This window comes from Spea bombifrons, chromosome 7, assembly GCF_027358695.1.
Source record: "Spea bombifrons isolate aSpeBom1 chromosome 7, aSpeBom1.2.pri, whole genome shotgun sequence".
Classification (NCBI taxonomy): Eukaryota; Metazoa; Chordata; class Amphibia; order Anura; family Pelobatidae; genus Spea; species Spea bombifrons.
This window is the reverse complement of record NC_071093.1, coordinates 6884122-6898517: the sequence shown is the minus strand read 5'-3', so window position 1 is coordinate 6898517 and position 14396 is coordinate 6884122. Positions and strand designations below refer to the sequence as shown.

General features: G+C 40.1%; 1 protein-coding gene across 1 annotated transcript; it reads left to right on the top strand.

Annotated features, from left to right (window-relative positions):
• The first annotated feature begins 2115 nt into the window (after window positions 1-2115).
• On the top strand, window positions 2116-13579 carry RND3 (Rho family GTPase 3). Its single transcript, XM_053470949.1, has 5 exons — window positions 2116-2402; window positions 3174-3261; window positions 11420-11529; window positions 11798-11932; window positions 12999-13579. Exons 1-5 carry the CDS (start codon window positions 2256-2258, stop codon window positions 13248-13250), a joined length of 732 nt encoding a protein of 243 aa, XP_053326924.1. The 5' UTR covers window positions 2116-2255; the 3' UTR covers window positions 13251-13579.
• The last annotated feature ends 817 nt before the right edge of the window (window positions 13580-14396 follow it).

The following is a 14396-nucleotide window of genomic DNA, read 5'->3' as shown; positions in this document are numbered from 1 at the left end:
TTCCCTTGAGTACCTTTAACTGAAATGTGACATTATACAAGAAAATGTTATAGATCTTTAGCGATATAATGAATCAAATGCATAGGTAGAATAATTTACCCGCAATCAGTCACTATAGAGATGAATTCAAGAGGCTCTGATTAATCCACACAAAAAATACACCGAGGACCTTTTTTTACCCTATATCTCAGTGATCCTACCAGAAAAATGATTGTCCATCAGTTTATAGGCTGTTGTCCTTCGAGCTTCCATTCAATGCTAAGCCCAAACCATATCCTTAATTCTGTTTATTGAATATGTTCTAGACACTGTGAGATAAAAAGTCTGCGCACGTATGTACAGGGCTACAATGTTCTTCTATTCTGTTCATGGGCGTTGATTGTCATCATGTGGGCCAACCTACACACCATAGACAATGCTCTGCATGGTGTGGATTTCTGATTCGTCTTGAACCGTAGAATTACAGTTCATTTTTTTACCCTTGGACCAGCCCTGCTGTCTAGTAAACAAGTGGTTAATAGTGTTTGCATGTTTCTAAAGTTTCGAATTACCCTGTGGTGTCACATTCTACAGTTGCCCCCCGGGAGCCATACTGACTAAAAATAGCTATAAGTTTACAGGACAGGAAAATGATTGTAGCTGCCGAGGAGATGTCTGCGTGGAGTGACAGGGAGCCGTACCTACTCCACCTGTTCATGTGTGTCTCTCATTAAACATGGAGTCAGGCTGGGAAGCTTGTGGCCTTCCACCTGTTGCAGGATTACTAATCCCATCACCTTCAGACAAAAGTCAACAGACGGTAACCGGAGTCTAAGGGATCTCTTATATTGGTGCGTCTTCTGGCTTATTTATTTTTTCCACTTCAATATGTTCTAAAACAGGTTCATTATTCATTTTCATTATACTTAGTATTCTAACATATGCGTAAGTGAGACAGATATAAACTTCAGGGGGCATCTGTTTAAGGGGGTTTAAGCGAAGCTTTCAAAGCAGCCCAGCAGCCCATTTGGAAAATGCTAGCACATGTTTAATGGCCCCTTCTTGATGAGCTCCAACAGAAGCCCCTGGCTTGTGCATTGGTCTGACAATGACCAGCCATGACGGTTGTCCATAAACAGGTAACATCACAACTCTTTTTACGTTAGGCTAGCACAATCAGTCCCGGGCTGTCCATCTCGCACAACAGACACATGCCTGGCCGGCAGCCGCAGTCCTTGAAGTGCCAGGACCGCCTCGTCATCCCCAGTCCGGGCCTAAGCACAATGTGTAGGTTAAATTACGTGCGCTATGCAATGACAATTTTTTATGATGGCAATTGCAGGTTCAAAGCAAATGTTCCAAAAATGTCCTACAGCTCATAGCTGGTTCACACGCTTTGCAGCTCACAAACATGTAAAGCGGGTTTTTGTTGAACAAAGGCCATTCGGCAATTTTAATAGAATTTTGCTAAAATCTATCATTTGTGTTTAGTATTTTCTTTGCTGAACTTGTCTTTTTATAGTCTATCTGCTGTCAGGTACTTGTTAGGCATTCAAAATAGAATCATTTTCTAAAATAAAAGATATTGGGTCATTTCATTTTTATTCTGTGACATGCTTCTCGCTAACCCATGAGCTTGATGGGTCGAATGGGTCTTATCTGCCATCCAAGTTTCTTTGGTACAGAAGAAATGGTGAAAAAGTTTGCGCACCCCCTGTTTTGGGAGAAAAAAACAAATTAGGATGTACATTTACTGAAATATACTAAAACAGTGACTGCATATTAACCCTTTCATGTTTTAGTAAGCTCCTAATCATTGACCACTCTGTATGCTTTAATAAGTTAACGGCTGTTAATTTGCACACATAGGGATATCTAGGTACCCATCAAAATGTTTATTTACAGTTATTATGTAGCAGTTCCATAGAACACTGTCAGTCACCTGCATTCCTTGCATGATGAGGCTGTTTTTCCTCTCGCGTCCTCTAGATGGCGCACTGAATACTAAGCAATCACAGAAAGGCAGCTGCAGCTTTCTACGCCAGGCTTCCTATTAGAGAAAAGGGTGGGTCTGTTGTATTCTGTAGGAGAAGAATAAGGAAGGAGGCTGGTCATATAAAAGCAGCAAGGAGGAGTGAGACAAAGCTCAGTCATCTCTGAATTGGATGTGTGAGAGGAGGATATCCAGCTACTGGAGGATACAGGAGGGATCTGCTCTCAGCTGCACACTTCTGCTGTAACTGTTTGCTGAAGTGGGGAGTAAAAGTCTATTATCAATGAAGGAGAGAAGAAGCCAGAAACTGTCAAGCAAGTCAGTCATGGATCCAAACCAGAATGTGAAATGTAAAATTGTAGTGGTCGGGGACAGCCAGTGTGGAAAAACTGCCCTCCTTCATGTGTTTGCTAAGGACTCATTTCCAGAGGTATGTCTCTGCCTGGACACTGATTTACCCTTCTACCCCTTCTGTGGATTTAGTGGGGGCAGTTTGGAGATGCTGTCTGCAGACCCTCAGGGGTTAATAAACTGTCCCATCTGCCTGCCCCCTGCTCCTGAGCTGTGGGTGCAGCTGTTTCACTCTGTATTCCTTTAGTTTTGTTTATTATTATTATTTATTATTGTTGTTATATGGTATCTATATAGTGCAGCACTTGTTACAGTCCATACGTTCAAAGGATCTGACAAATCTAGAACTGGCAGACAAATACAACCCCGTATATTGGGTAAAGAGGACCCAGCTTACTATCTATTCACAAGTTTAAAGAGGAGAATTAGTCACTGATTGTATCCCAAGGATGGTTTAATGTGGTTCCTCAATTGCAAGCTCTGCGGCTCAGTGCCTGTATTAAAATAGTGTAGCATCCCACGCACTAAAACATATGCTTTTTTTTTCTTAGTTCTGCTTAACTCTATCCTGGATTACCGGTCTGTCTGTAATGCTCCTCTACAGATCTGATGATAGAAGCCAGGGATTCCCCTTTTATTTTTAATGAGATTCTCAGTCTGCTGTAAATGTAGTTCAACTGATCTCCTCTCAGCCTGCTAATTTTTGGAATCCATTGGTTTCGATCAGATACAAGTAACTAAAATAGGCAGGGATGACTATTTTTTTTTTCTTTTAATAGGCTCTGTAGAAAGATGCTATCCTGAGTGTCATTTTGGTAATTTAACCAATGTCTTTCTTTTTTTTGTTCAGAATTATGTCCCCACTGTATTTGAAAATTACACTGCCAGTTTTGAAATTGACACACAAAGGATAGAGCTGAGTCTTTGGGACACATCTGGTAAGAAAGCTGACGTTTAAGACAATGCCTTATGTTTAAAAGATGTACCGTATTTATATGCTTCATGTGTGCGTTATTTTGATGGTTGATAGGAGCATTATGGTTTCTATTTGCCTGGCGGTAAAAGTCATCTTTTTCCATTCCTTGTGTCCATATGGCTGGGGAACCCTCAACTTGTACGGTTTATGGTTAAGGAAGGCCAGGGGCCAGTGCTGCTGCAGTATGGCTTGTGGAACAGAGCTGGGTGCTAGAGGACTTTTTTAGATCCCAAGAGTTCCTCCTGCATCATCCAGGTCTTCCTACGCTGATCTCCTTGGAGAATAAATTGCTCTGCGGGTCATATAATTAACGCTGTGCAAGTCTTGGGGACGTTCCACCTGGCCTGTCCTTGGCAATCATTTTTGTGTTATCTCCCGTATTCCAGGGGCCTTTGGCGCGCTTGTCTAACCTGGTTAAAGCGTATGATTGCTCTTGGGGATTGTGCGTCGGTAGAGTGATATTACCAGGATACCTTAACTGGGAACGTACCCAATTCCCAGCCCTGTATTATGTAAAACGAGCGCCGCATTAATCAGCTCGCAAGATCAGAAGCAATTGCATAATGTTAGACTGCGTCAGACAGAAATACCGAGAGGAACGTGTTGATTACTGATTTCTAGGTAGTAGTGGTGTGTGTGTCGCTATCATGTATCAAGAATCTAGATGGATTCTAGAATCCTGAAAAGACCTTATATGCAGATACTTCGTAGAGGGGGTGTTAACGCCTTCAGCTCTAGACTGGTGGGCACTGAATAGTTTTGTTTTTGTATTTAATCAGAGGACTGTACAAGGTGTTGGGATCTGGAAACATGTTTGCATGATATTGTATGTTCACTGCGTGTGGCGTGAATGCTGGAGCACCTTCCTAACACTAAAGAAACCTCCAAGGTCACGTTGTACCTTTTTTAATGGGACTGTAATTGGCTATCTCTATATTCTGAGCGAGTGCTTCATAGTCTTTAGGAAAACATAAAATTTAATGAACGAACTATATAAACCTCTACCGTATGAGACGTTGACTAAATTAAGCTTTTTTTTTGGCTTTTTCTATATTACTTTCTCTTAATGCGTGTGAATTATCTAAGTTCTGTAAATGCCGCCTTCTGTCTGCATTTCTAACCATTAGAATGAAAGGTCAGATGCTGAATCAAAGGTGGGTTTGGCTCAGAAGTGTGTGTATACTCATTGTGTGCAGGCATTTTTAATCATCCAATAAAACAAATTTATGTGCATTTAAGGCCATGAGGAATCTCTAAAGAATTCTCACTTTTTTTATCGATTTTTCTTTTCCCATGGAATTTACGCGCGCAGCTTGTTCCTAATTAAAATAAAGCCTTTGACAAGTCAGGAAGCCACCAGGTTTGGTCCAGATAGGACTTCTACTCATTCTTTTAAATAGAAACTCAGGCAGTCTTGTATAACTTGATGTGTAAGATGTTACTGGGCCGTAGGATAAACATTTCTCGGACAATAAAATGGGGAGTTGTGAGTTTGGTGATATCTGATCTTCCTATAAAACCATGTTTTAGGGTTAAATCTTGGTTAAATTCACTTTGTGGTTTTTATCTCTCGGTATGCAATATTATCAATCTGTAACCCGGATGCGTTCTAACCCAAAACGTGGTCCGACCTATGGCCAAAAACTTTGACGGAGATCTCCTCCTATTGGCTGTAGTTTGCTGGTTACCTCGTATATATTTTAAAACGTGTTCTCTGCTGAGAACTTCAATTTTAGTTTCCCAGGGCACACAATGTGTCGTATGCTCTGCAAGCCAAACATTTTTAATCCCAATTTTAAGCATTAAATTGCTAGATTGTCTGGTTCTGTAGTAAATCTCTCCAATGGAGATGAGAAGCAGCGCGATATCCATGAGTTTCTTCTTTGTTTCTGGGTTATAATGGCATATTGTTTTTTGTAATTTTTGTTTTCTGCATTTTAACCCTTCCACTGGCAATTATCAGCTTCACAAAGCATTTGGTGGGGGAAGGGAAGGCCCACCAGCAGTGTACTTCAATCTGCAGGCCCCTGTGTACATTCTTGGCATTCTTTAGGCCTGCAGATCTTCCATACATTGAAACCATCTGTGTGACTCGGACGTGCTGGAGACTTGTGACTTGATAGGTTCTTTTCTTTTTTTTTTTTTTTTTTTTTTTTTTTTTTACAAGAGCTAAATGTTTAACTCCTTCATTACAAAGCTTTCTACTTACTAAACTAGAGGGTTCCTTTTTAAGTATTGGACCACGCTGAAATCTGGCTCACATTGCTGTGAAATTACTGATCCTTTCAAGTGTCCGGTACGACCATTGTGTCCTTTCCAGGCTGGAAACGTGTTCTTAATATATCTATATATAGTCGGCCTTCTACTTGTGGAATCCTTATTCGTTCCGCTTCTGAAATCCATGTTCCTTCCTGGACGTACTAAAATAAGGTACCAAGGAATGGCTGAATGAACTGTGAAATCTATATGAAGAAAGGACGTGTAGACAAACTGGGAAGGACCTTTGATACCATGTCAGGGACGCAGTAGAAGAGGAGGGGGGATTCTGTATCCTGCTGTTTCAAGGACATCCTTGTTCCATCTCCAGGCCCTTGTAAGCTGATCTCAGGGGATCAAGGGTGGGGGAGGAAGAAGAATGGGAAATAAATCTGTAACTTAGTAACTGGCTCATGTCAGGACAGGTTTCTTCTCCTTGTTTGTCAACAGCTTTACTTTACGTTTGTATCAATGTCTTCCACCTTTTATGGTCTAGGTTTTGGAAGCTTAACCTTGCCATACGATCTTTGGGTGGAATCGCTGAGTACATGAGCCTGTTGTGCTTCATTTTTTCGTGACGAGGTTGTCCCTTTACTGGGAAGGATATAATGACTAAACAACTTGGAGTTTCCTGTTCTGCACGTTTCCAAAACTCATGAAAGTGATTTACTAAGATGTGTCAATTCAGAACCTTGGTCAACCTGATGAGTTTTTCAGCTTCTCTTTGTGAGGTGTTTTTGTTTGTTTTTTGGTTTTGTTTCGTGTTTTTTTTTTTTTTTTTTTTTTTTTTTTTTTTAGTAAACGTACATCAGATTTATAACATATTAAAGGGGCAACCCTACTAGAGGATAACATAGTAATTAGACTAGAACAATACATGCACCAATTTCCAAGCTGTCCTTCCAAAATGATCCCCAATATACGTTTTACATGAAGAGGACTGAAGTGGTCCTTTGAGATGGCAAGCCTGCGTTAACCATTTAACTGCCACCGACAAAGCCATAGAAATATGCATTTCTTTCCCAATATAGTTGAAAACTGTCATCAGAATATTAATCATGAGAATTTTGGGCATATATTCTGTATGCTAATATTGACACTTTGCTACCTTCTCGTAATGAAGATTCCTTACTGAATAAGTTATATTAACTAGACCCTTATTGGTATGCCCAAATTAATGAGGATTTTCCAATTATAGGCTGCGTAATGAACACTTTTTTTTTTTTTCTATTTGAAAGAGTATTTGATGTTAGTGAGAATTTTTAATTATCTCTATGCTGTAGTAAGGGTTCTTTTTGTGCTTGAATAGAAGCTTCCAGCAAACATATGGAAATGATCAAAGAGGTATGCAAAAAAAAAAAAAAGACATTAATTGGCAAGGCTCCTAGACCGGATTGCGCAATCGGCCCTGCTCGGACAAGTTGAGCAGGGCCTAAAAAGAAATCATGTCATAGTTTGCAAAGTACAGACTTTTTCTAAAGTATTTCTGATTCTATGTGGCCCCGATGCTAAGACAGAAACAACATGTTCAGTTAACATTGTGGACAAATCATTCTTGACTACAAAGAAATATATAAATATTGACTTTTTAAAACTATCTATCTAGAACACTCGGGTATACTAATGTAATTCGGTTTTTACTTAATTAGTATTGTTTTAATTGTATTGATATTTAACCCCTGCATCTCCTTACATTACATTAGGTGATGCCTGCCCATGTATGGTTAATAAAAATAAAGTGTAAATGTTCTTGTGTAAAGTAACAAATGTTTCACTTGGACATTAGGCTTCTGTTTGCCTTCCCACCGGCTGCCGCCTGTCTTCTGGAAAGCACTACTTCTGCACATGTGCGCAAACTTAGGTTCCTGTGACATGCAGAACAATTATATGCTCAAGGCTATGGCACCGGTCCTCGGCCGGACATATTCGTAAAGGATAAACAGGTGATATTGAAGACTTGGGATAATATGTGGACAGTTATAACCTCTGCAGTCTTCTGTGCTGAAAGGGTTCCTTGCTGCTGCCTCTGGGGGGGGGGATTCCAAACTGCAAAGTGGTGTAGATTTAAAGCAATCCAGACCATGGCCTGAGTAGCTGGAATTGAGTTAATTTCCATGATAAATGGAACTCTCCAGTTCAGTGAATAAAAAAGCATTGTAGATATCACGTGATGGCACTCGCTCTGATTGTCTGCTCGGCATCTTGATTGAGTTTAAGCCATAATATAAGTACATAACTATAAGCCTCCAAGTATCCGGCTTTGTTATGGGCTGTGGGGCTTCCTAGTGGATTAACCCGTGCATTTAGAAGTTGTATGGGTTTATTCTAGGCTTTCTTCCCCTTACTGCAGTCTAGAAGACATGGGTCCCCAAAAAAGTCTCCGGTTAAAACGCAGAAGGGTAATACCATAACCATTAATCCTATTAGTATAAATGTGGAATCTAGGATGAGACCCAGAGCTGACTAATGTTTGAGTCTATACTTTAGGGAAAAACGACTGGCAGGTCAAAGGGGCTGACCGGACCTGACGTTAAATTCTATGGATAGTGGAATGTTTATTAAAGAGCAATGAACTCTATTTTTCCTGGGATCGAGGAGATGTAGTCTAGGATATGACACTTTTGGAATGGTGACAAAAACCAATGTTCTCAGTAGTGTTTTCATGAGAAGCTCTTCTAGAACACAAACCTCCTGGGCCGCTTGTTCTCTAAGACACATGTATACACGTGTTCCTGGTACATTCCTAGGGGCTGGGTAATGCATAGAATGGAGAGGTGCCTTGTGTGTCATGACAGCATGGAAGCTGCTTAACCGGCTTGGGCACATGTGTAAGGGAAGGGGACTGAGCAGCATTCTTAAGGGAATAGTAAGCCATGCTTACACAGATGTGATAGAAGCTGTTGGAAACTGGGGTTGTTTCAATTACTGAAGAATATAATCTATCTTGACTAGTTACAGTAGATACTTCAGCCATCATATGCACCTTAATTCATACAAAGCTGAGTGTCCGCTTAAAATTAATGTTTCATTGTAAATGCATGGAAGGATTCATTAGAATCTTTGCCATTAAGTCAAAACTATTCATGAGAACAGATTTTCTCTGGCTTGGTGCTTCAATTTAATTGACATGGTGGCATATGGTTAGCTGTAAATAAGATGGGAAGCCTGGGAATTTCCACTAACATACTGGTCTATTACGTGTGTGTGTGTGTGGGGGGGGGGTATATTAAGGAATCTCGCACAGGAATACAAACTGCTGACATCGTAAGCCGGAAACGTTAACCTTCAAAACAACTTCCACATTTCGCCCTGCTGGTGGACACCAGGAAGACTTTTTTTTTTTTTTTTTTTTTTTTTTTTTTCCCCAAACCCAATGAGCAGAAGATACCTTTTTATCCCAAGCATTAGTTACCGGTAATTCCGTTACTATAACAGTCTCTGACACCCTGTCAGTAAAGTTTCCTTCCATTCCATCTAACTGACTAGCTTTAGATTATGATCTCTTGCTGTAACATTTCTCCTCTGAAACAAACTTCCCTCCTGTACTATGTTAAAAACCTTTCATTTAAATATTTCTATCACATCTCCTCTCTCCGTGCCTGTCACACTATGTATGGCATCCCCAACTTGTTAAAAAATGCTTCTAGTGATTTCATTTGCTCTTTTCATTGTAAGGCAGCATTCCCTCGGTATGAGAAATTCTATACTGATAAGTCTTTTATTTAAAGGCAAGATAAAAAAATAAAAGAAATGTGTGGATATTCCAAGGCAAGTTGGCATGGCTCGATGGCACCTCTGTTCCCCACATCTTCATTGTAATGAAACTAAAGGGGTTCTCTTGGTGGAACTTTCAAGTTCTTGATCTAGGATTCTGGAATCCCCACATCCAAATTTCTTTTCTGCCAAGCAGGATTATGTACACATTTTGCCTCGTTTATTTTAAAATATGCAGTCTATATTAAAGTGGTCATTACTATAGAAACAGATAATTGTGCCGACATAAGAAAGCTAAAATATATTAAATTCCATTTTTAGGCTAGGAATTTCCATAAAATAGATCCGCGTCTATAACACAAATTAACTTCTGTAATAAGGAGGGTTTAAAAGCCTTCAGGGTTCTTTGGCAATTAGAACGACAAACCTACTGGGCTAGGCTACAACTGTGTTCACGGACTAAGCCGCGCTGATGAACATATATGGTAGGACACTGAAGAGCAGCCGTGACTTAAGCAGACAGGTATGTGAATTAAGAGTCCCTGCCTCTGGGTGGGACCTGCTCAGATTGCTCATGACATTCGATTTCATCCACTTACGAATCGAACTACAAATTATGCCGAATTAGAGTTGCACAATAGCTAAATGCTGTTGGCAAACGGATCCACCATTGGGGAAGTTAGATGTTTTTTTGGAATTTTAGGATTATAAAATAAAAAGCCAAGGAACGAAGTTTCAATGCTAAAATAAAGGGATGCCCCAACTGAAGAAACCAGCAGATGACCTCATATCCCGGGGGTCAGAAGGACACGGCGTAATTGGGCGACTAGTGCCGGTTTCTGGCAAAGCCCTTTCCGCTATTCGCGCCTATGACATATAAGCCCAGAGTGGCTTTGTGAGGGGCATAGTTAGCCGTAGGAAGATGTGGCTAACCCTAAATGGCTTGGTAGAATAGGGGAAGGAGTGGATGAAGCTAAATGCAGCTCCTCCTGTCCTGAAGACTCGGAGGGTCAGTGCTTGGCCTGGAGACTCCAGGTCAAACCCAGAGAGTTCCCAAGTGTGCTGTAACCACAGCCCTTGGATAAAAGGGGTCTCCAGTATTGTTGAGTGGTACGTGCTCCCTTTTCTCGTTTGAAATGCTTGAGGCATGACAACATATCTACATATATTGTATATTTCCATACGTTGAGAGCCCCCTTGGAGTTTGGCTGAGATGTCTATTCTTAGCGTCTTCTAGTAACCACCCATTACTCGTAACACGATGAATTAATCCATCTGGGTCTGGTTCTCTGTTTAGTGAGTAAAGCCCATGGTATGGGATAATCTTTGTTACAAATAATTTAAGAAAGTTGTCATCTATAATCTGGAAGTAAATATTTGTTCTGTGGGTTTGGGGAGCATATTCTTAAAGTATTTGTGTCTGGAAATATGTCTCCGTTTCTAAAAATAATGTTCTATGTGGAATGGTTTAAAATAGTTGGAATCGGAACATGCGTGAAGAATTCATGGCATGTTTTGTGATAAGATAACGCTGGTCTTTGCACGGTTTCTTGAGACCGCTTGTCTTTATGGATCAGATAAAATGTCTGATCTAGACTAGCTGTCATGTTATTTAATTTTAATAGTTTCTATTTTAATTCTAATATCTTTATTATAAACACACTGAAAATACTACAAATTCTCCATTGGAAAGTCAAACAATTAGCTAAGTGGTGGTTAAATCCGATTACTCAAAAAGAGTCTCTGAATTCGTTCTGTGAGAAAGAACAGCATTTGTTTGTCTTAATTCATAAAAAAAAAAAAATGAATCTTGATGGACTTGGAATCGCTTTCCTATCAAACTGCACTTATTGTTTGGTGGCCACCGGTTTTAAAGTGCCAGAGCCGCTTCATCATCCCCAGTCTGGTCGTGACCATAAATATGACGTTGAAAGTGGGTCAGCTGACAGGAGCATTCCATTGGTTGCCATGGGGATTGCACTACCTACTATTTCTTGCCTCTTGTGCTTGTAAAAAGGTGCATCCTGAATATTGAAGCAATTGTTATGTTTTGCAACATTGTGAATGTTAATGGGTTTTTAAACGCATGCTTGTGGAGAAAGACAGGCATAACAATGGTTAATGTGAACGTTCTTTTCTTTTTCTCATAGGATCTCCTTATTATGACAACGTCCGTCCGCTTTCCTATCCAGATTCTGATGCGGTTTTAATATGTTTTGACATCAGCCGTCCGGAGACTCTAGACAGCGTTCTGAAAAAGGTAGATTTCTGTGCACATTCTGCATGTAATGAACATATCGTTAGACATGTACTATATCAGGCATGGGGAATGGGTAACTCCTGATTTATTATCTTTTATTTATATATTGCCAACAACTTACATTTTAAATCGGTAACTAAACTATATCCCATAAATTGGTGTAATTTTCATAACCAATGTGTTTTTGACCTGCATGTCTCCCTTTTAACATGTGCAGCATATTTGTACTGATAACCAATGTATATATATTTGGTCTGTTTTTTTACAGTGGAAAGGTGAAATTCAGGAGTTTTGCCCCAATACTAAAATGCTGTTGGTTGGATGCAAGTCTGATCTGCGAACGGATCTTAGCACACTGGTTGAACTGTCTAACCATCGGCAAGCACCGGTATCTTACGATCAGGTGAGCCCAGCTTCTAATCTAAGGCGTTAGGTTTATTTTGTAACTAAAGTGGTAGAAGGTTTTACTAAGAGGCAACTTTTTATTTATTTATTTTTTTCTTGTAAATTCATATATTCCATAGCACCCAAATCCCTCTTCCTTCCTCCTGAATCTTGGGCAGGTATTAGAGTATCGAGGGGCCCTGCAGCACTAAATGCTAGCTAAAAATATAGCCGTGTCCCATTTAAAGGTGCGTTTACCAGAATTGGCATAGCTGGGAGCTTATAGTAGGGTATCTGGAGCTCTTCCTTTGGGGAGTGGCTTAATGATGGGGTGGGGCTAGCTGTGAATGGAGTGGAGCTAGACACGTGTGGCGGGGCTGACCACACCCTTCCTGAAGTAGGCAGGGATTAGTAGGGGAAACTGCGGGAAGTGGGTGTGGCCAATGCCTCTTCCATACCCGCAGACCTGGGGCAGCAGGGCTTCTCTCGGAGACTCCAGGTCAATCCCATAGTTTCCAGACTTCCTTTTTTTTTTTTTTTTTTTTTTTTTTAATGATGAATATAATTAAAATGCACTACCCACCCTCTCCAATGACTAGGCACTTAAACTAATATCATGTAAAGGAGTTCCAGAGCTTTGTCAGTCTTTGGGTAAGTGGTTAAAACATAGCGCTATTTGTAATCTAAATCCCCAGAGCTTTAAATTATCCTAGATTAAGATAGCGGTCTACGTCAGGGCTTAAAATGTCACCGGCAATCGCATGGATCTGCTGGGTGATTAGAAGATGGCAGAACTTCACGTGTTCTTCAAGGATCGAGTTAAATAAGGTCCGGGGAGCAAAGCACCAGCAGAGGTGGCTTCAGTGCACCTTCATGTTAGATATTGTATGTAGAGCCATGCTTGTTCTCTCCTCCAGATTAAATCTTGATACCGCATTAGCAGGCTTTCTAATTTGTGTTCATAAACGAATCTTCTTTCTCCCTGTTAAAATAAGATTATAACATGTTAATTCTTACATAATTATAAATTATACAAAATGTCAAAAAAAATAAAAAAAATAAAATCTGATTTATTTCTCTTACAGGGAGCAAACATGGCTAAACAGATCGGAGCTGCCACGTATATCGAATGCTCTGCCTTACAGTCCGAAAACAGTGTGAGGGACATTTTTCACGTCGCCACGCTAGCTTGTGTAAATAAGGCTAACAAAAATCTGAAAAGGAATAAGACACAAAGGACAACAAAGAGAATTTCACACATGCCTAGCAGACCTGAACTGACTACAGTATCCACGGACTTGAGAAAGGACAAAGCAAAGAGCTGTAGCGTGATGTGAAGGTCACAACCTGACTTTCTTTATGGCCTTGAAAATCATATTCTAGAAACGGTGAATACTGAACGGAAGGCACAGCCAAAGTCATAAATTCAGACGGTAAAAGGATATACTTCACATTCTGTTTGGTACTTTAAGGATTCAGCATGTAGCCCGAGTGAAGGAGATTCTGAAATGCTATTTGGAAGAGATGCCACAAAAAAAAAATGGCGGAAGGGAAAAAAAGTGAAAGGAATGTGTAGAATGAAGAACAAAAGTGTATTCATCTCGAAGAAAACTGATCAAACTCAAATTCCTCTTTTCTGTAACTAAAAGCATTCATTACCCAAGAATTTTAAAGATATCGCAAGCACTCGGTTTGATAATGATAGTAACCCTATGTTTGCACTCTGGGGGGGGGGTGGCTTTTGATCAACGTGATCAAAGCGCGCCGAACCTCATTATATTCGAGTGTTTATCTGACTGTTACCTTCCAACATTTTGAAGTTCTGCCGTTTTATTCCGGTCGCTGTGTTAAAAGCTGTTTGTAAAGTTTTTCCCAGGTGTATACAATTATTGCACACATAGGATATGATTACGGTACCTATTTTTTGTTTCTTCCGGAAGATACACATTAGCAGTTATTTAAATGAGACTCAAACCATGCAACGAACACACATTAAACCGGCTAACGTTACAAAACTATACATATAGAAGTTTAACTTTTTTTTTTTTTTTTTTTATTGCTCGCCTCCAGTGCTCCAAAAGGGTTAAATGTGGCAGATAGTACTTATCAGTCAGGGACAGTGACATCACAGTATTAAAAGACCACGCCCCCCCCAGGCGCTAAAAGAGGTTGGCGATTAAATGTTTTGTTTAGGATCCTATATACTAGAACGTTTTCTTTTTGAGAACGCCCGTGTAGATTAAATTAGTTCTTGTTAAAAGTTGACATCCATTAATTGGGATCGGATGTTACTGTCCACATTGTGAATACTTTTTTTTTTTTTGTTTTTTCTTCTCATGTCGGTATACAAACATCCCCTTTATAGTCCGTACTTTGCCTTAACCAGTCCATTGTTAAAACCACGTTGTTTATGCAAAGGGTGGATCTACCCATATACCGTGTGAATAGCCGTGTCGTTCCCTTCTGCCAACTGTTTACAGTGC